The following is a 22,147-nucleotide window of genomic DNA, read 5'->3' on the forward strand; positions in this document are numbered from 1 at the left end:
GAAGCTGTCTTCGTGGTCTGAATGCTGAATTCCTAAGAGCTGGTTTAGTACCAGAAATCTGAAAACCCAGTGGGGTTTGGATTATCCAGAACTTAAAGACGCCCTTTCTTTACCCAGAGATACAGTCTAGATCTGCCTGTCCTTGGAGGACATGCTCCCTTCCCAGTTTGTGAAGGGGCTCTTTGGAAGCAACTGAGGCCAAGATGGCATTCCTCTCCTTGACTGCCAGAGGTGGTCTCAAAAAAGGCCCTTCTACTTCTGGCTGGCGGGAGACTCGGCCCCGGCAGCCCTGCTTCCACCCGTGTCCTGTAACCGGAGTTTCCAGCCTCCAGACAAGGCATCGAGCACTTTCTCCCTGACAGTTTCAGACCTAGGTGAGAGGTGTGGTTATTGAGAATCCCAGTCTCCCTTGACACAAACCCTCCCACACCCAAGGCGCTTCCTCCTTCTGCCAAAACAAACTTTATTGCACCAAAAAGAAAAAAAAAAAAACTTCATTTATGTACAGTCAGATATAAAGACATCTCTTTTGACTCCTGTGCATATATTTCCTCAACTCAAGATTAGGGCATAAAAGTCAGGCAGGTACGCCAGACATGCTCTGCCCATGGCAGGGCCAAGGAGAGGATTGTCACTTGAAAGTGGGAACACTTAAATGGATGACAGACAACCACTGGACCAACAGACCAAGGGCATTCTTCTAAGCCCTGTGCTTGCTCTGAGAATGGAAGAGGGAAATTGGAAGCAGGGTCCCTTTTTGAGTCTCCTCGTTAGGAGACCCAGCCTTAGGTATCTGAGATAAACTTCCGTTCCCCAAGCCTACTTCCTATCCAGTTTGTTTGCTTCCTGCCCTCCCAAGTCGGACATTCTCCTTTGTACCCAACCCCTTCCGAACTCCCCCCAGGAAGTCCCACGACCTACAGGCAGAGGCCTCCGTAGCAGCGGGCAGGGCAGGCCCAAGTCATCCTCTCCCGGACACTGGCCCGATGCTGACTGAGGCCCTGCGGCACATGGATCGCCAACACCCCACTGGGAGCCATAACAGTAAGAATCTGGAAAGTACGGGGAGAACACACCAAAAAGGGGAAGGCTGGATTCCCTCAGTGCCCAGTACCACAGGGCGCCTAAAGCACATTTTTGTGAGCCAACCAGCTAAAGGATCACTGCGGCTAGATAGAAGCAACACAGCCAGCAAACGCCCATCCGAGCCGGCGACAGAGCAGCTGGGAGGGCGAGGAGGGGAAGAGGCAAGAGAGGTGGAGGAGCCCAGAGTCCCAGCCTCAGCCCCCCTGCCACTGGCCAACCCTTGCTCCCCACAAGTTCCTGGGCATTGAGGTGAGGGGGAGGGGTGGGAGGGACTAGAGGCTGGGGTGAAAATACACAAGGACAGCCAAACAAAACACAACAGGACTAGCATCAGTCTCCCCACTGCACCCCGCCCCCAGGAGAAACACCCTCATCGTGGCTAGCATTCAGGAACATCTGTAAGAGACTATTCTATGTAGTGGCTCTCATCCCCCACACAGCAGCCGGCTGCGCTGGGAACTTTTCAAATCAGTGATTGCGGGAACAAAATCAGCTTCTCATAGTGCCTTGCAGGCTTTAGCAGGACCTTGGTTCAGTCCCAGTCACATTTACCTTCTGTCTTAAATCTAGAAATGGGCGAGGCAATGGGGGGGCAGAGGAGAAAGGTGCTCAGGTGCTAGGTAAAGCTTACTGATCAGCAGCCTAGACTCCACCACTGTTCCTTCTCTTTGGTCTGTCTAGAACAGTGACTATAAATTAGGAAAAACAAAATTATGCTGGCCCAGGGCAAGTAATGGGAGAAGAGGCAGGGAGGAAAAGGGCACTGGGAAGCCCTGCTTCAAGACTGCAGACAGACAGACAACCACCCAGACTGCTTAAGTGTCACAGACAGCCCCCCCACCCAAAGCCCCCTTCCAGAGATCCCCATCAATCATTTGGGCACACTCCCTCTTGGAATTACAGTTTCTGCCTCCCACCTACCCCTAAGGAGCTGGCCCTGTGGAGAGGTGTGTCGGTTGGTTGGTTTTTGCCAGAGGCCCCTGCCCTAGCTGCTCCTGTGTAGGTACCTTGGCCCCTGCTATGGGATGAACACAGCCCCAGATGCTCGAGAGCCAGGGAGGTCGGATCAGGAACAGCCTCCCCACTCCCACACCCTGGGATCCGAGCTTGCTTGGTTCTTGCCATCTTGCAGGATGACGTCACGTTTGGAGGGAGATACACAGTGCCTCTCCGTCCCTGGGGTGGGGGGGAAGGGACTTTGCTGGGGCTCTTGAGTGGGGGGAGGGGAGAAGGGAGCAGGGTCTAAACCCTCAGGCTCCCGTGCAGGTCTGTCTCTGTCCCAGACGAACTGCTATCAGAGTCCATTTCGGCGTTCTCATTATGGAGCCTCTCCAGCACTTTCTGACGAATCAGTCCCAGGCGCATCAAGAGGGACTGGTAGTCAAAGTGGCCACGCTTCTCTCCAAAAGGGTCCTGTGGGGGAAAGGAGACAAGCGGGATGGAAGAGTCGAGTCTGGGTGGCTCACCCTAGAGAGAGCAGCTTCGGGCCCATGTTGGACGCACGCTCAACTCCTGAGCCATGGGGGTAGAGAGGGTAGAGCACGGACAGGCCCCTACAGCAGAGAGCATACCCTCTGCTTGGGAGTATTACGGCAGGTCAACCACCCAGATAGGTCTGGCCTGGGCCAACATTAAAATGTATTTTTGTTCCCTGAAAGCAAGCCACTATGCAGAAGAGGGTCACAGTAAAGGTGAGACAGGCAAGAAACAAATTCAAGACCAGAGCTGTGCCTGTATTTTCAATTAACTTCACAAAAACCATATAAGGGAAATATCACCCTTCTTTCCCTATATTCAAAAAGGAAAATTTGCTTTTCCAACATCACAGGTGAGTAGGAACTCAGGAGTTCTGACTTCCCGATAAGCAGCCGTACGCTCTTCCAGAGAGACCTGTCACCACCTTCCTGTCCGCTTTGTAGCTATCACTCCAGAGCCACCCAGCCTTGATCCTAGTCCTTGTCATTCTACATCAAACATCTCCAAACGTTTTGTGCTAACTGTCCTTAAATCTCCTTAAAAATCTCAAGAATAACTAAGGGCTGGAGTGGAGGGCATAAACACAAGGAACGTAAAATGCTACACAGAGAATATGGCAGCAAAGGGGCACACGGCCAGGGTTTGGACAAGTGGAGACCTCTTGAGTCACAAAAAGGTACACGATTTTTCCCTCTCACATTCTGCTTCTCCTTCCACACTTCTGCCCACACATCACCCTCATGATCAGGGACCAGTGAACACAAGTCAGTCACTGTGACTACAGCCCACGCTTTTCGCTTCCGAGGGTTACATTCCCCACAGGCTGAACTCCACACTTACTCTGGAGCTGTCAATTTTTCAAATCTTCCTTTTTTTCATCCTTGGCTCCATTTCCACCCACTTCCCTCCTCCCCAGACACTGCTCTTCCCTTTCCTTCTCTCATCACGAGTTATTTTTCCTCCACAGAGTGAATATTGGAAATGCTTTTGAATACCAGCAATGAGAATTCCTGGGGAATGAACCATGGCAGGCATCATGGACTCTGCAAAAGGGGTCAGGAACAAGTTAATGCTGAGCTGGCCTTGCCCTTTGAGGTTTTGTTTTTGTTTTTTTTTTAAAGCAATCTCCAGACCCAACGTGGGGCTCAAACTTCTAACCCTGGGATCAATAGTCACATGCTCTTCCAATGAAGCCAGCCAGGCGCCCCTGCCCTTTGAGTTTTAATGTGGCAGATGGGTGGGAAGTCCCTGAAGGAAGGACAGGGAAACTACCATTTCTAAGCAGCAGCTGAGGAAAGAAGACATTTATTCCTACTGCTGCTACTGGGGCCTGGGTGGGGGAAGCGGCTCAGGAAGAGCTGGAGAGAATCTTCCTCAGTAGTTCATCCAAGTCAGCACGATTCTAAGCAAGACCACCAGTAAATGATCCAAAAGACACAACAACTGGTCCCTCAGGACAGGGGGAGTCTCACCCTCTTACCAACCAGGTCTTTTATATTTGAACCCATTTACAATTTGGTTTAATAAGAATCTCTCTTTTTTTTTTTTTTTAAGTAGGCTCCATGCCCAACGTGGGGCTTGAACTCACGACCTTGAGATCAAGAGTCACACGCTCTACTGACTGAGCCAGCCGGATGCCCCAAGAATCTCTTTAAAACAAGCCTAAATCCTGCATTCCTATTGGAAGTGGAAGCACATTTCTCCAGTGGAGGCAGAGAGTAAACAACTGCTTACTATCTTGGTAACAGGAATCTTTCAACATATACCACCACATACCCAGTGTTTCCCTAGCCTCGTTCTCTGAGCACCCACACCTCGGAGCTAGGGACCGAACTCAACAGAGGACTCACCCTTATCATCACTAAGATTCTGAGAGGGCTGAATGTTCTTGGTTGGAAAAGACGACTAAGAAGGGAAGGCATTCCAGGTTAGAAAGCAGGACGGTTCAGACTCTACTCATGAGCACCTAGTTTATGGCAAGATTTAGAAGCAACTCCACATGAGTTAGGCAAGTCGGTCTCCTCTCTGGGCCGCAGTGACTTAAATGAACCAAGTTCCTTTTGGCTCTGAATTCTCTGAGAGACGCAGATGCTCTCCCTCGGGGGGGATTTTAAGTGGCCTGCTGCGAGGCCTCTTGAGTCAGCGGCAGGGGCTGCATTACCTGCATAGTCTGGCCTTGAAGGTGCAGGCGATCTTTGCAAGCCACCTCATAGAAGTCGTAATACTCCAGGAAGGACTTCTCCATCACCCCTCTGGAAAACAAGCAGCAAAGCTTAAGTTAGTGGTTAGGTGGTGGGGAAGGGATCAACCCTTCACCATCTAACCTTACTGTCTAATTAGAGTTCCCAAGCCCAGATTTGGTATCTCACAAAGACCTTCTTTTTTTTTTTAATGATTTCAGAGAGAGAGAGAGAGAGAGAGAGAGAGAGAGAGAGAGCATGAGGGGCAGAGGGAGAGCAAATCTCAAGCAGACTCTATGCTGAGTGTGGAGCCCGACTCGGGGCTCGACCTCATGGCCTGAGCTGAAACCAAGAGTCAGACGCTCTACTGACTGGGTCACCCATGTGCCCCCCTCACAAAGATCTTTCAATGGAAAATGTCAAAAAGAACAGCTGACAGCCCAAGGCTGATTTCTCTTATACCTTAGGGATTATTAAAGGAGGGTGACTGTTAATACAGATCATTCGAATCCCAACTTTCAACTCATGACTCAATCTCATTTGTTTTCCATAGGCCATCCCTAATCCCAGACCTTACTCAAAATTCTTCCAGAAGTTTGTTTCAATAACTCTGACTTTGTTCATCTAGTCTGAACACTTACGAATAAACTGGAACACTGAGAAGTGGATTCACATTATGAAGGGCTCTACACCTCATTTGGCTACAGAACAAAGAAGGATCTTCAATAGGTCCAGGCTCTTATCAAACTAGGGGCTCCCTAAGGGTATGGACTATGTCTTTCCCACTGGGCTTGGCACTCTCCTAGAACAGAGCTGCTCTCCGAACTTCCTCGAGAGACCCTCAGCCACCACTCCTGGAAAGCACGGACTACAGCTTTCATTTCTCTGTATCTCCCCTGGTGCCCAACAGTGGATTTTGCCCCAAAGGTTCTCAAAGGTATGAACCAGCTAAGTCTCCAACAGGAACACCAAGTGCCAAGTGGGTGCTCTTGGCACACACATACCGTAAGGGCTCAGGGCAGGGGCACTTCCCTTCCATCATGTCACAGACCGCCACTCTGATGGTCTCATGCCGGATACATTCATTGTAATTTTTGCTGTCTCCTGGATGTCTCTCCTGTAATGTAACAGACACCAGAGTGTCCAAGTACAAAATTTAGGCAAAGAGAAAAGTCAACAGGAGGAGACTTCAGGATTAATATGGGGCACGTGACCCAAGTAAACAAACCTAGAAGGTACCTATCCAACTATGGCAGATCCATGAAGAACAACTGAGTTTTTATTTTTGAGATCATTCACCTCCTCCCATGCATGCGAATACCCATCCTCTGTTACAGGTCACCCATATTGTAAGCAGCAAACTAGAAATTTTTTTCCTAAGGCTGAACTGAGAGGCCTCTGAGGTAAAGACTGGATGGGAAAGAACCAAATGTTAAGAATGGTGGTGGGACAAAACGGTAAACGCGACATTAGGAGTCTCAGTTAAAAACCTCTATAAATATCTGGATGCTTCCCAGCTAACTCCTTTTTATGTCTGCAGGGTTCCACCATCACTGAAAGAAATTACTATGAATCTATCAGAAGTAGAACTTGAAGTTTCCAAAAGAAAACTCCAAGGCTGATTGAGAAAGCCACTATGAAAGTGGGGTACAGACGGAAGGGAGTACAGTCTTCCATCCTTTAACCCCTCCTTTACTCTTCAATGCTCCTCCTACCACCAACCCGGCAACCAGAACCTTGGCCTCTGATTAAAACACATCATGAACAGAAAAGACATACATACCCTCAGTCTACTACCATGGTCTCCAAAATGCACCACCGTGAGATCACAGGGGTGCTGTGGGATATGTTTAACTTTTTGAAGAAAACCACAGTATTCACCACCTGTCAAACACCATGGAAACTACAAGCTTGAGCTCAGTGGGTCAGTTCTGATGTTAAACTGCATTATAGTCCTTTCGATGACACATTATCTTTGTGAAGCTGGATTGTCAATCACTACGTTGATAAATAGCAGGTAGCGTATGAAAACAGTGGGGACGAGAAATGAGGGTGGTGGATCCGATCGGATTCCAAGATCTTCAAAGTTGTGTGGTGCCCGACAAGTGTACCCTTTCTGTCTTTAAGCCATTTTAGTTATTTAAGGAAGAAGTGAGTTGTCTGGACCTAACTGCTTAAGAAACGAACAGCTGGGCACTTCCTTCTGCCTGGGGAGCTGTGAAAAAGCCACCTAGATACCAGGGACTGTGAACCAATAATGTTTGGGAGTATTAAGAATAAAAATCACATCTCTTGAATTGCCAAACAAAGGAAAGACCTTAAAATCAGCTCCTTGGTTAGCCAATGAGGCCCTTTTCCATTTCCACCTAATCCTAAAATCAAATATACTGTTTGTTTGGAAAGGTGGTCTTGGGAATAACTTTTGTTCACTCTCAAAGGGTATTTCCCATTGTTCCGGTCTATAAATGAACCATCAATGTTAGCATTATCTCAAATAGTTTAAAAATGAGTTAAACTGTTTTAATCACCTAGACAGAACTGTTATCTTTGGGGATTATCACTGGAACTCTTTCCCTGTACTTCTGAGTAATCCTGGAAGGCATTTTGGAACAATGGAAAAACTCTCGGCTCCACGGCAAATATTGGATTCTACCATTATCTATGTATCTTTGTGAAAGTTGATTAACCTCGCCCTGTCACCATTATCTCATCTGAAAATGGGGATAACATTTACCCCAAGTTAGTAATCTCTGCACCCAACATGGGGCTCGAACTCACGACCCCAAGATCAAGAGCTGTCTCCTCTTCCAACTGAGCCAGCCAGGCGCCCCTACCCAAGTTAGTGTAAAGGTTAAATGAGATACATATATGAAAATTCGGCAGTGGCTGGCATACAGCATAACCCCTGGAAAATGCAACTTTCCTCTCCCTTCTCTTTGGCAGCGTTGACTAAAATATTCTTGCCCTACTAGCTAATGACTAGCCCCTCTGGCTGTTCCAGTTAACAGCGCCTTGTAACTCTGGAAGAACCCCCAGCTGGGGAGTAGTCACTACAGAAAGTACCTTAGGGAATTACTGGGAGAATGGACACCTACAGAAGAACCCACTGGTTGCCAACAGCCCCCAAAATCAAGCTTACAATTAATTTCCAGATGACTCCACTGATTCCCACCTTGTAGATTAACCCACGTCAAATGAAAATAACCTGACAGTGTTATTTTAACTTACAAGGAAAAAAAAGTCATTTTTAAGGAGCACACATACCAGCTCCTTTTTTCTCCTGTGGTGACATTAAACAAACAAACAAACAGGACCCTTAAGCAGACCTATCAGAACTCTTCAAACTCAGTACTCCACTCCCCAGCTGGCCCCCCCCCCGGCCTTACCTGCTCAAAGCCAGGCTCATTGTGATAGGGGTTCTCAGTCATTAGGGACTGGATGGAGATGAGCACGGAAGAGATGCTCTGGGCTGGGCTCCAGGCGGGGCCAGTCCACGTACTGCAAAACACAGCAGAGGGAGGGAAGAGGGTGAGGCCGAGAGCGATGGTGAAGGCCACCACAGAAAGACTAGTGCACCAGCACCCTGGGGCCTGGCAGCACCCCCGTCAGCGAGTCAACTTTCTCTTTCACTACTAATGCTCTGGAATTTCCCAGCCTGTCTCACCCTCATTCACCAGAAATCAGTCAACTGCCTAATCCTCTTATCAAGTGGGACAAAAGAAAAGAGGGTAAAGCAAGCAAGATAACTTTGAAGGGATTTTCATTGGCCTAGGAAAGAAACAGTAGCTAGGGAAGGTTCCATTCATCAAAATGGAAGAAATAAGGTAAGAAAACCGCACCAAAGGCAGTCTAAGTGTTAACCTCAGCAGATCCCGGAGCTTGCTTATTTACGGGTGGTGAAGGAGTTAGCGGGGAGACAGAAGCTGAGCACAGAGGTGCAGGGGAGCCTGAAGCCATCTGGTTAGAGGCCATGTGGTGGGGCTGATGTTCAGGGATCCTGCTCTGTATCCAGCCCCCAAAGAGTGTCAGATTCTCTGAAGACTACAGAACTCTGCCAAAGGACAGGAAGGGAGTAAGGGTCAGACCCATGGAGGGTCTGAAGTAATATATGGAAACCATCCTGAATAAAAGAGAAGCACCAGAATTGCTCCTCTCTTCCATATACCCGACCGAGTCCTGGGAGGAGGAGCACAGCTTGGACATTAAAGACATTTTAGCTCAATTAATTGAAGAGATGGCACCTGATCTGGAAGCTGAACACAACCTAGGCCAGGATTGGCTTGCTCAAGTTCACTGGCCAGTTCCCTTTCCCTGCTACACTCGAGCAGAGTCCAGTTAAGCAAGCTCATCATCATCATCATCATCATCATCAAGGCTTGCTCTTCCGAGCCTCTCAGCCTGCTCCCCTCAGCTCTGCTCCTCCAGGAATGCCAGACTCTGCGCTAAGACTTCACATATTCGGGGAGGCAAGCCAACAAGGTACATTTTCATTACATTTCTTTTGTCAGTAAGGCAGCCTCAATCTTTTTTTTCTAGATAGGGAGGAAGGGACTGAGGCTGACAGAGCGAATAGTCAACTAAGCACACACGGGAATCTTCTACCCTGTGATTCCTCATGGTCAAAATTCAACTTGAGGGTAGCTTCTCCTTTTCCACCCAACACGCTTCTGCCACTTTTACCCCACCATCTTACTTCCCCTGGTTCTACTGTGAGCTGATGTTTGTTCGAGATAGTTTTATACTGGCCTAATGGGAACCTAGAACATAAACGCCGTCGTGCACGGGTGTCCTACAGAAACAAGTGAGTGTCCTCACCGCTGTGGGCTACATATACCGCTGTCCTATCAGCAGAGACAAATACCCTAACAACATAAAGGACCTCTTTAAGAACAACCTCCTTCGAAGGACTTCCTCCTTGCCACCATCACAGAACATATCCCTGGACCAGGGAGATTAAGAAAAAAAATAAGTAAAATAAATCATGCCTCCAGTTTGGGTCTGCTGCCCTTCCCCCCCACATACTCGGAAACATGCTGGACAAGAAAGAAAACAGCACCACCAGTTTGGGCGACTTTCCCAACTTCAAGATGCACTTGTTCTCTGCTCTGGGGCAATTCAGACCACACGAACAAGACCAATCCGGAAGACGTTAGAAGACATTTCCATTCTGAATTTTTAACCCCCAAAGGAAATTAAAAAGGAACGAATGAGAACCGCATGAAGCAAAATCTCAGTAGCACCCAGATACGAAATGTACTTGAAACCCATGTTTCTTATCTGATGTGATTTCCAACCTCAAACATTTTTCATTCAGTTGTTAAAATATCATAATCATCCTCATCACCACCACCGCCTCCAAAGCCACTCATTGAGAGACTCAGGAACAAGACACCCACAATCTTAAATAGCACAGATCTGCAGCCTTTCTCAACCTGTTCGGGAGAGGATTAAGCCCTGATGCCCTGAGGAAGTGGTTCTCAAGCTGGAGTGTGCGCCAGCAGCACCAGAGGGTTTGTAAGACACAGACTGCTGGGGCCTCTACCCCTAGAGTTTCTGATACAGGAAGTCGAGGGTGGAACCCCAGAACCTGTAGGGCCACAAACTCCCGGGTGCTGCTGCTGCTCACGGAGAATCACTTCACTAAGGCATCCATCGTGGGTCATAAATGAACTTCTCTCTTCCGCGCTGAGAATGGCGCCAGTCGCGTACCACCCCAGGGAGAACTGAGGAAACAGTCACCCCGACCATTTCCTGTGCTTCCGACGATGAACGCTGGTTGACAAAGGCTGGCCTGGAGCAGAGTCATTTGCTAACAACCAACTTGGCCCCTTAGAAGAGTCTCCTCTTACCCTAGAATACTCAAGCAGACTTTCCCATTGCGGTAGAAGTTGGGGTTAAACCTCACTGTGTTATTGCCCGTTGTCATCAGTTTGACCCGAGGTGGGTGGATGGGATAGTCGGGCGGACACCGAAACACGAACAGGAAGAAACCCCCTTCATAAGGAGTGTCAAATGGGCCTGTGATCAATGCATGAATCTGCAAAATAAAACCCCATCTCAAAATTGTGAGGTGATGTCCCATCCCAACCCCTCCTGGCTTCCACGGGCTACCCACACCAGAAGCAGGACCTTCAGCCGGCATTCATATTCCGTATCCTCACCATGCAGGATAAACAGCCTGTACTCACTCATACTGATACATATGCTTGGAATTTTAAGAAATCCCATTACGGTGGAGTGGCATCTTACTCAGGGGTTACATTCTAAAGTTAGAGCCCAAGGTGAAAATTGAATCTAATCAAAAATCACCCTTGAGTGTCCCTTAAAACTCCCCGACAGCATGGTTTTTCTTTAGATTTCCCTCATCTGTGTTATTTTTATATATATATATATATAAATATAACACAAATCTAGATGGAACACCACTGCGTAAATTAAAATAGGCACCTGTAAAATATTATCCTAGCATGTTTAATTTGAAGAAACGAATATATATCTTTACTGAGCACGTCTGTTTGGATGTGCCTAGGTTAAACATGCCTATGATGCCTCCCGCATGTGGCACAAACGGGAGGTAAGATGAATGGAAAAGAGCAAAGGGATTGGAGGCCACCGCAGCAGTGCCAGGAACAGTGCAGAGCTGAGGGTCCTGATGGAGGCCCTGGGTGTCTGCTGCCTCCGCAGAGGATCAAACCTACTGCTGTGTCAAAAATATAAAGAAAAACGGGAAAACTCAGGGTCCATTTGGGGCCCTTAAACCATCCTCAGAAATTTCCCCAACACTGTTGGTTAACCTAAAAAAAAAAAAAAAAAAAATCGGCAGCATTGAAAACAGAACGCTAAACTCTTTTCCTCCAGCGACGATTACTGAGCAAGCTTTCCCTTCCTGAAAGGAGGAAAACCTGAACTGTTATATTTCTTCTCCTACAAAGGCTGCGAGGCACTCCAGTCTGCTCAGAATTTAAACAGCAAGACGAAAAAGGACCCGCAATCCAATGCCTCAGTCCCTACTTTGCCCTGGTAGCACCCCGGATTATCTTTTAGCCTTCAGTCATCTGGAATAGCAAGCTCAAATGGCATCACAGGACATCAATTCTGGGACCCTAGGGACTAGCATATTAACACTGATGCTTGACTGAGGACAAGATGTCCCAGGAAAAACATTTCCAACCACATAAAAAGAAAAAAAATCAATTTACAGGGAAACTTATTTGAAACAAAATAGATATACCAACAATACAATGTCTGAACTTTTACTGTAAGAAACTTTAAACTATGGAGAGTTTTCCTTTAAACAATATTAGATTTAGGAAATCTGATTTCTTCCCAACATCAGTTTAAGTGAAAATTCACTTCCGAGGGTAGAGCACTCAATGACAGAGAAGCCTAGGTATCTAAGCCGGGGGAATTTCAGCTTCTCTGTGTTTGTGTGTGGAGGACAAGACAGGAATGGTCTTTGGGGTGGAAAGGATATTCAAAAGCAACCAGTAAAGACAGGAGCCTGAACAAGGCCGTTTGAGTATAAACTCTGTTCATTCAGGTCTGCCCCATCCCCAATCTTCGCTGCATTTCATTTACAGCACCATACTTAAGTGTCCAGAGTGACCGGATGGGGGAAGAATTGGGTAGTAAAATGAACAGGATGACTATCATTTATCAGCCTAACTGGAGCATTTTTTAAGAGTGAAAGAGTGGCCTGGTAATAGTTAAGCTGGGACAAGAGGCATAAACGGGGATTTTCCAAGTCAACCAGACCTACTGGCACCTGAATAAAAGACACCTGTTCAAGGCTCTGCTCCACCTCACTGTGTGACCTTGGGCAAGCCACTTATTCTCTTGGGATCTTGATTTATTCATTTATGTAATCAGAGATGTGAGCTGGATAATCTTTTAGGATCTTCCAACTTTCTGGGCCCAATTTCCCAATAGCCCCCACCCCCCTCCAAGTTACATACCTTAGTCATGTCAACAGTATCAGGTACAACGAACATTCCTGGAGGAGGCTCCTTATAAATGGACATGATATCCCTGTATAACACCAAGAGGAGGTGGGGAAGGGAGTGAGGGAGAGGAGAAAAAAGGGGAATCCCTTGAGCAGGACAGTTGTTATCACCTCAGTGAGGCCAGGGTTTGAGAAAGTGGTGCTTGGTACCACAAACGTCTGCACTATCTTGTTGGCTGAGAAATCTCAGCTGAGTACTTGTCAGGCAAGCAGAGAGCAAATTATCATCAAAAGGGCATTGTTTCCTCAGGGGGAGGGGGAAAAAATCAGAGATCCCAATGGCATCAGATGTCACCCTGGAAAAGCCACATCCCATTTACTCTCTCTTCCTCCCACAGGGCAATTCATTCACTCCCACCTCCGAGATTCCCAGGTACTACGACTGAATGCTAAATGAAGACTGTTCAGTAACTGGGAAGACATAATCAACTCCACTAAAAAAGCGAATCCCATGAACAGTGGACCGTTGCTGGCAAGGGGATTCTATGAAGCAAGTGAGCTAGCAAAGGAGCAATCAGGGTCTTCCTGCCCATGGCACCAACAGGACAGAGATCTCTTCAGATTGGAGAGGGTACCCTCTGACATTGCTGAAGTCTCACATCTGAAAGATGACATGCAGTGGCTACTACAAATGAAAGGATTTGTAGGTTGCTTCGCAATCTAGAACGCATCCATTGTGAACGAGGGTCTAAAGAACATTCTAGGTGGGAAAAGACTTGGTAGGGTACGTAGAGATGTAAAGTGCAAACAAGTGATTGGCAGAACTCAAAGGTAACAGTCAGGATTGGCAGACTGAAGGGGATGGAGGACAGGAGTAGAGGGGAGTGCTGAGGTTCTGAAGTTAGAGGTGGCGACCCTGATGGACCCTAATGGAGCTGGTGTCTGTGTCGGGCACTGGGCCACGTACTTTACATACAATGAGCTGTTTAATTGCTATTACAATCTTGAAAGGTAGGTAGAGACATATATGAAGGGACTTGGAGCCTGGGGGGGGGGAGGGGGAGATTACCTAGATGAGGATGGCTGCAGTGGAGGGGCACAGGGAGAGGCAGAGACTGGTCATCAGGAAACCGTTTTCAGGATTAACAGCAGCTAAAAAGCATTACTCTTTTCCTATGCAATAGGCACTACACTGAGCATTTTTGCAGAAACATTATCTATTAAATGATAGGATCTAAGATCAGTCACCCAAAAAATAAGCACAGAAAGGACTTGGGCCTTTGTTCCTATATTTGAATTAGGTATATTTACTTCAGAAAAGTAAACCAAATGACCGAGAGAGAAAAAAATACAAAAGTGTTGAGTGGGATAATACAAGCCAGAGTGAGACTGGGGGGAGAAAGCCTGCATTCCTGGAACAGGTGTGAGAGTGGATAGCTTTAGGGTTCTGAAGAAGTGGTTCAACGGGAGATTGCGGGTATGTGAGGGAAGCGATCTAGACTTGGGGAGAAGGCTTGAGGAGATGGGGAATAAAAAGAAAGGTTGGCCTCGACTCTGAAGCTACGAAAAGCAAGCTCTATGTGTGTTACAAACGGGGCTCTGGAGGAGACGACGCGGGGGGGGGGGGGGGAGGGGGGGGGGCGCGGGGGGCGGGTGGGGGGGGGGGGGGGGGGGGAGGGGGGGAGAGGGGCGGCGCGGAAGGCGGGAGGGGGTGTTGCTGAAGCGCGAAAGGGTCGGGTTTCGGGCGGGAGGTATGGGGGAGGGTGTCGGGCACCAAGACGGAGGGCTCAAGGGAGGTAGCCGAGGGGCGGGGTCGGACCTGGGCACGCGAGGAGGGATTTGGTGCGTGTGGAGCTGCGCGCGGGCGGGGGGGGGAGGTACAGAGGACTTGGATCGCGACGCTTCGGGCTGGCAAGACGTGGGCCTTGGAGCTGGGCCTCCGCGAGGGAAGCGCGGAGGCAGCGGGCGGGGGGGGGTGTAGTGGGAAAGGGGGGGCGGGGAAGGTCGAGCCCCGGAGCTCGGGGCTGGGGGAGGAAAAACCCCGGCTCACCGCTTGATCCGAAGTAGACACTGCGGCGCGGTTCGTTCGCCGTCCCAGTCGGAGCTGAGTGTGGGGTCCCAGTGGCTAAGCAGCGCGGCCCCGTGGGCAGCGGCCGAGGGGGGGAGCCCAGGCAGCGGAGCCAGGCCGCTCCCCGGCCCCCCGGCCCCGCCCGCCGCCGCCGCCGCCGCCCACACATCCGGCAGGAAAGGCGGCCCGAACCCGCTGCCGCTAACGCCAACAACACCGGCGACACCGCTCGCCCCGGGGCCCGCCGCCCCGGCGCCTGCCGTCGCCGTCGCCGCCTCCTCAGTTGGACTCTCCGCCATCGCTGCTTCGCTTCCGGGACTGCTCGGCAGCACGTCCGCCGACCAGAGCGGCCGCTGCTCCCTCCCGCTCCCGCACCACCGAGAGCCGGGCCAGAGTGTCCCCACCCTCGGCTTCCACAGCCCGGGCGGCGCTGGCTCCGCCCACCCCCGCCCGACCAGCGAGAGGCGTTCTTGCAAGAGCGTCCACCCACGGTCCTCCAGGGCGAGAGGGGGCGGGAACTAGCCGGCGAAGCCAGGGCCCTGGGCCCGCGTTGGCCCCCGCTTTGCGGGAGGAGGCTCTGAAGCGTGCGCGGTAGCCGAGGTGCGGCTGAGAGCCCAGTGCCGTGCAATATTTTATTTTCAAGTGTGGCAAGGAGAGGAAGGAAGGATTATATACCCACCCTTAACGAGAGAGACCCTCCTCAGTCATGTCCAAGGGATAGGATTGGGGATCGAGCTTCCCATTTGGGGGAGGTTCTGAACAGATGAGTCGACTTGCTCAGGGCTCTTTCCTGTCTGAAAACGTCTGTAATTTATTTTTGTTCCCCGCACCGTCACCCACGGAGGGCAGGCTGCCATTGCCCCCTGCCTGCAACAGGACCAAGAGGAAGGAATCAGAACCTGCGAGTGAAAAACGACCTCATTTTAGAGTTTATTCAATATACATTTATGAAGGGGCTACTAAATGCCAGGCACTGTTGCTAGGCGTTGCCATAGGGATAATGAAACAGATCTAGAGAAGCTTGGTAAAAGGAAGAAAATCAGGCCTCCTGACTCCAAGCTCAGTCTTTTTTCTTCCCACAAGTCCTTGAATATACAGGAATCAAGGGGCTGTGAATTTAAATCTTGGGAGGATTCCTCAGGGCTTTCCTGGGATTTGTAAGGTGATATAGCATACTATGGACTAAGAAAAACAGAAGCCTTCTAAAAAAGGCTTTCCCTTTTCTTTCTAGCAAGAACACAGGCTCATAATCTTGTCCGGAAACTCTTGACCAGATGCATTTCAGAATTGAGAGTAACACTCCCATAAGGTCTGGGGCAGCTCCCAGTAACCCAACATTGATATTTCGACAGCAAAGTGTATGAATATTCATGCTAATTTGGGTACATTTATGAATATTCAAACTATGTCAAATAACCTCACTCTGTGTTATATTTTGCTGCCCAATCTGGTTTTTAGAAGAAAAGTCCATTTTTCACTGCTTCCTGAATTTTCCGGTAAGGGACCATGGACTTGAATGGGTAATAGCCAACACCTATTGAGGCTAAAAATTTGTTTCTTTAGCTGACATTCATTGAGTGCTTAATATGTGCCAAACACTTTGTATACGTTGTCTTATTTATTCCTTTCAACGACCCTATTATTAGTCCATTCTGACAGATGGAAAAACAGAAGCTAACCTGGGTCACACTGAGCGCAAGCAACATTTGGGGCTGTAAGCCAAATCTGTCTGACTCCAGAGAAAAAGTTCTGACCACTGTGTGATACTGTCACAGCCTGGAGCTCTCCCACACTTACTGAATTTACTGTGGTCCTTCGTTACCTGTTGCTCCCAACCCCTATCCCACAACACACAGACACACAGACACACACTCACACACACTCTTGGGGCTCTTGAGCATGTACTTTCTGTGAATCCAGCAGAGGGCCTGGTACAGTTGAGGTGCTTAACATGAAGTAAAATGAATCAACACAATGTTTTATATAGATTTCATGTTTTGTTGGTATAGCGTTCTGTCACTCTATAATGAGGATACCAGAATATCAATGAAAGGATACACAAAAAACTGGTAATAGTGGTTGCCTCTGGATGGTTTGATCGCTGACAAGGTGGGCCAAAGGGTGTGTATGTATGTGTACCTTTTTAATATTGTACTGTGCATCTATTGCCTATTCAGAGTAGGTTATATTCATTTTTAAAGGACTCTGGAATTTTGTTTGGGTATTATCTATTTAGTAAGGTGGTCAAAAGTCAATTCACTGATAACCTCACACAAAGAACACTGTTCCATTGCTCCTCCATGGCTCTACTCTGCAGAGGCCCAAAGATGGCCCATGGGGGAGAGGAATCCTCCGTGTGGTCCTCCCCTTACTACTGGACTATTGTTTTCAGCGGACATAAAACACTTACCTTGGATCCAGAAGAGTTTCCAGCTTTTGATCTGTACCACTCTACAAATAGCCTCTTTGAGCCTATTTCTGCATCCATAGAATGGTGCTAATTCTTACCTCTTACGGTTTTTCTGAGGATTAAGTGTGACAATTCCACAAGTGCTTTGTAGAGTGGCAAGCACTGTCCAAATAATTGGCATCCCACTTGCCCATGTACTGTCTCTCCTCCAGGCCTTTGCTCTTACTTTCTCTACCTGGAATACTCTTTCCCTCTACTCTACCAGGGGAAATTCTAGTTATTGAAACTCTGAGCCTCTATTCCTCATCAGTAATATTGGTAAAACGGAAGTAGCTATAAAGAAGAGCTAATGTGGGGCACCTGGGTGGCTCAGTCGGTTAAGCGGCCAGCTCTTGATTTTGGCTCAGGTCATGATCTTGGGGTCCTGGGATCGATCCCCACGTCGGGCTCCACACTCAGCGGGAAGTCTTCTTCAGCATTCTTCCTCCCTTTCCCTCCGCCCCTCCCCCCAACTCATGTGCTCTCTCTAAAGTAAATAAATGAATCTTTTTAAAAAAGAGAGATAATGTGATAATGAATGTGCACAATACCTGGTCAGAGTAAATGTTCAATAATTATTAACTCTTATTATTCCTACTCATCTTCAAGGCAGGCTGAAATACTACTTTCTCTGTCAAGCCGTAGCACCTCCAGGTGTATTCTTATTATTACTATTAGTCATTTAATTTACTCCACCCTTGTATAATTCATACCTTTATTGTAGCACATACTACTTTTTATTTTACTGGTTTGGTTACTCATCTGTCTAGCTACTACGTGCGACATACTCTAGGGCAGAAAACATGGAGCACCAATCTTGTATCTCTAGGAACTGACAATTCAGTGCGTGCTGCAGACATGGTGAACAGGGCAGAAATGAGGACGTGGTAGCCAGCTGTCCTTCCCCTGGCCATGGATCTCTAGAGTTTCAGCTCCTCCTCCTCCTCAGATATGCCTGTTTTTCTTTCCAAAGGGCTGAGCCAGGCTTGCACAAGAAATCTGCAAGTCAAGGCCCAAAGGGCCGTAGAGCACGGTAGCTGCTGAAAGGACCAGCTCACCACCTTCCAAGGGAGCTCCAGGAAGCCTCTAAGCTGGCAAGAGGAAGGGCCAAGGAGAGACTAGCAGTGGAGTGTTATAAGCTGGCATTACTTAGTCCAGTGTTAACTTTTTCAAGGCAACACCTGGCTGCTTTTCTGGCCGCTTGGCTAGAGGGCAAGAGTGTGCCTTCTGGAGCCTCTCCCATGTCCTCTGGGGATGGATGACACAACTAAGCGGTCTTCCTACAGGAATTTGGATCCAAGCCTCTCTCTCCTCCACAGCACTGGACTGCCCTGCATTGAGCCATCTCTTAGTGCAACAAAGTTTGGTAGCACCTTGCTCATGGCAACTAGGCAAGTGTCCTCCCCCAAGGACAGAGGCCAGCAAGTATCCTAGAGTTCAGGTCACTGCTGTGCCTCAACTCTAAAAAGAGAAATCATGAAGATCTTTTTCCCCTTCCCCAAAGTTCTGTGTCCCTCAGGAGCAGTCCTTCCCCTACATGGCCCAGCCTTTTGTCCTGGGCTCAATGCCAGGGATAGATGAAGAGTTCCCATCCAGGTCATAACTCCTGGACTGAAAGGAAAAATCAGAACTTGGACTGGGGTTTTGCGGCTTCTGATTGCAAATAATAATAGCTATATTAAAGAAAATTTTTAAAAAGATTTAATTTCTTTAAAGTAATCTCCACACCCAATGTGGGGCTCAAACTCACAACCCGAGATCAAGTTGCATGCTCTTCCAACTGAGCCAGCCAGGTACCCCCTTAAAAAATTCAGTAATACACGTGTTATTACATCTCTCTGAATACATTCTCACATGTATCTCATTAATACCACAATGCATATATTACATGTATTATCATTATTTGCATATATTTACCTATATTACCTCATTTTGTTGTCCCAAGCACTGTGAGTTGTTTTTATCCCCATTTTAGAGATGAGAAATTTGAGTCTCAGGAGAGAGAATTACCCAGTTAGGAAGTGGCAGGGATGGCGTTTACATTCCCCTTTATCTTTGCTACCATGCTGAACTCTTAAGGTGTGGTTACTAAATTGTTTTTGGTCACTACCTCTGAGTGTATAATGAAAACAATGGATCCTCGCCCAAGAATAATACACCTCTGTATCTAGTCATAAGTATTTTGCACTAGCAAGATGGTTCTACCCTCGACTGTAGACCCTAAAGAATCTCAATGGGGGTGGGGCAGCATTCTCCCCTGACTCTCTAGGGTTCCCTAGGCCCAACTACATTCCCAACCTTGCTGATTTGGATTTTAATCCAAATTAAGTCCAGCAATTCCAAGGCCGTTTGGAGCTCATGATCAAGAGAAATTCTTGCCAGCCCCTTGGCAAAAACTAGGTTCCTCGGGGCGCCTGGGTGGCTCAGTCGTTGAGCGTCTGCCTTCGGCTCAGGTCATGATCCCAGGGTCCTGGGATCGAGCCCCACATCAGGCTCCCTGCTCAGCGGGAAGCCTGCTTCTCCCTCTCCCATTCCCCCTGCTTGTGATCCCTCTCTCGCTGTGTCTCTCTCTGTCAAATAAATAAAATCTTTAAAAAAAACAAAAAAAGAAAAACAAAAAAAACTAGGTTCCTGGAGCTTCACAGGAAGTAAAGGGAATCACCTTCCCTGGAGGCTGCTCCTTGATTTACCATTAGAGGGGAGTGACCCAGCGAGGATGCCAGCCTGACATCCCAAAGGGTACCACATTCCGTTTTCGTAACTTTACTGTTAATCCACTGCTCCCTTGGAGATACCAAGTTCCATTCTTTCTCTTTGGCCCGAGGATTCCTGGGCTCTGCTTCAGGTTCTACCACTGGCTTACTGTGGACAACCCTGAGAATTACTTAGGGTAAAGAGGACAAGCAGCAGATTATGGTAGACAAGTAGTTCTAAACTGGAAGTGATTTTTTTTTTCCCCCCAGCCAGGAGACATCTGGTGTTTGGCAACTGGTTGTCACAACTCGGGGGTGGGGAGGTGGCTGCCCGCATCTAGTGTGCAGAGGCCAGGGATGCTGCCAAACACCAGACAATGCACAGGACAACCTACCGGAACAATGGATTATCTAGCTCCAGATGTGCCAAGGTTGAAAAATCCTGTGGTACAAGACCATGATTGTTGAATGAATGTTAGATGGACTTGGGACTGGAATTGTTGGCCTGCTGTGTGCTATCGGGCATGTCAGTGAACGTGTGTGAAGCTTACGTGAGTCAGCAGTGATAAGAACACGGGTTCCGGAGTTTGAATTCCAGCTTTACTAATCAGCTGTGTGACCTTCATAGGTTGCCTCACCTCTCTGAGCCTCTTTTTCCTTGACTATAAAATGACTTATTTCATAGGGATGTTGGAAGCTATGCACAGAAAATGCTTAGCACTGTGCCTGACCCACAAGTGCTCAAGTGTTAGCTGAGGTTATTACCACACTGGCTTCCTTGCTTTTCCTCACCTACAGCACATAGTTTTTGTACCCACATATTCAATTTGTGACACTGTTCAAGGTTTCCACTCTCTTAATGCCCGAAACTCCTTAAGGGCAGGATCTTAGATTTCTTTGCCTTCCCCGAGACTACTAGGAGGATTCTTGGCACCTAAATACTTGCAGACTGCCCTTACTTACGTTGCATGTAAATTCAATCCATTCTTATTAAGTCACAGTTTTTGGTGTTTTAACCGTCTTTGCTAGCTGCCCTTCAGCTGGATAGGAATATTCTTAGTTTCACGAGGTATGTTTTCACAAAATGGGTCCCACTTTTACTCCTTTTGAAACCATCCAATTTGAGACAGATTGTGTTAACCAGCACCTCTGTGTTCATTTTGTCATGGTTTGCTGGTGCTAGGGCTTGGAGAAGCACGGCTGTGGATATATCAGCCTAGCGCTCTCTTCCCTGGGTTACCAGTTGCACGTTAGCCAAGTTGGGGAAGCCTGCTGCGCACAGACCAAGACCACAAGGAAGATGCTGTGCAAGGCTCTCTACGCAATTCACTAGTTGGTTCAACCAAAAAAACCTCACCCTTTTTATCCCTAGCAAGGCTAAGATTGTAAATTCTCCAAGAACAGGAACTGTACCTCATCTGCTTTATTCTAGAACATTTAGACACTCTAAAAAAGTGTCTTTCATTCTTTCATATAAGAAAGAAAATGACACAAGTGGGGCTAAATGCAGGCAGATGAAGGCCCACCTCCATTTCCAACCAGCTCCATCACTTCTTTGGGACTGTTTCCCTATCTGTGCCACCCTACTCGTGGGCCATCACAGCAGCTAATGGGGCAGGCTGGCCTGAGGTGGAATCCCCAATTCTCCCACTTCCAGCTCTGTGATGGCGGGCAAGTTATTTTGCTGCCCTAAGCCTTGGTCTCCTCATGTGCAAAATGGGTATAAACCATTGTACTGCTAGTTCATAAGGTTGTTGAAATAACAAATGTAAAACAGAGCTTGGTGCAAATTAAGCCCCTTAAGAATGGCACATTATTGGGGCGCCTGGGTGGCTCAGTTGGTTAAGCGACTGCCTTCGGCTCGGGTCATGATCCTGGAGTCCCGGGATCGAGTCCCGCATCGGGCTCCCTGCTCGGCAGGGAGTCTGCTTCTGCCTCTGACCCTCCCCCCTCTCATGCTCTCTCTCTCTATCTCATTCTCTCTCTCAAATAAAGAAATAAAATCTTTAAAAAAAAAAAAAAGAATGGCACATTATTATTCTACTAAATTCTAAGGGGAAAAAGGAACCAATTATCATTACTTAGACAAATCCGTGCTCCCTCTGGGAAATAAAGGGAGCTCTCCCTGTTCTCAGTGCTACTTCCCAGCCCCGAGGAGATCCAAACCATGGCTGACCCATTCCCACGTCCCTTGTCCCACCTTTCCACCAAGGCCCTCTGCAGGGGCAAAGGACAGAGGCGCAGGCATATGGG

At 48.1% G+C, this 22,147-nt stretch overlaps 1 protein-coding gene across 1 annotated transcript; it reads right to left on the reverse strand.

The window, feature by feature from the left end:
* Window positions 1-446: 446 nt before the first annotated feature.
* On the reverse strand, window positions 447-15,134 carry UBE2Z (ubiquitin conjugating enzyme E2 Z). The gene is made up of 7 exons (XM_021704001.2): window positions 14,735-15,134; window positions 12,698-12,770; window positions 10,592-10,779; window positions 8,129-8,240; window positions 5,747-5,859; window positions 4,724-4,814; window positions 447-2,499 (listed from the first exon to the last, which is right to left on the reverse strand). The coding sequence occupies exons 1-7, from the start codon at window positions 15,049-15,051 to the stop codon at window positions 2,329-2,331; spliced, it is 1,065 nt and encodes a 354-aa protein (XP_021559676.1). The 5' UTR covers window positions 15,052-15,134; the 3' UTR covers window positions 447-2,328.
* Window positions 15,135-22,147: the final 7,013 nt, after the last annotated feature.

Source organism: Neomonachus schauinslandi, chromosome 15, assembly GCF_002201575.2.
Source record: "Neomonachus schauinslandi chromosome 15, ASM220157v2, whole genome shotgun sequence".
Classification (NCBI taxonomy): Eukaryota; Metazoa; Chordata; class Mammalia; order Carnivora; family Phocidae; genus Neomonachus; species Neomonachus schauinslandi.

Coding starts and splice junctions, on each gene's coding strand:
- UBE2Z (XM_021704001.2), bottom strand. CDS start 15,051: ATGGCGGAGAGTCCAACTGAGGAGGCGGCGACGGCGACGGCAGGCGCC. Junction 10,780..12,697: donor ATACTGTTGACATGACTAAG/GTATGTAACTTG, acceptor TTTATTTTGCAG/ATTCATGCATTGATCACAGG. Junction 2,500..4,723: donor TTCAAGGCCAGACTATGCAG/GTAATGCAGCCC, acceptor TTTCCCCCACAG/GACCCTTTTGGAGAGAAGCG.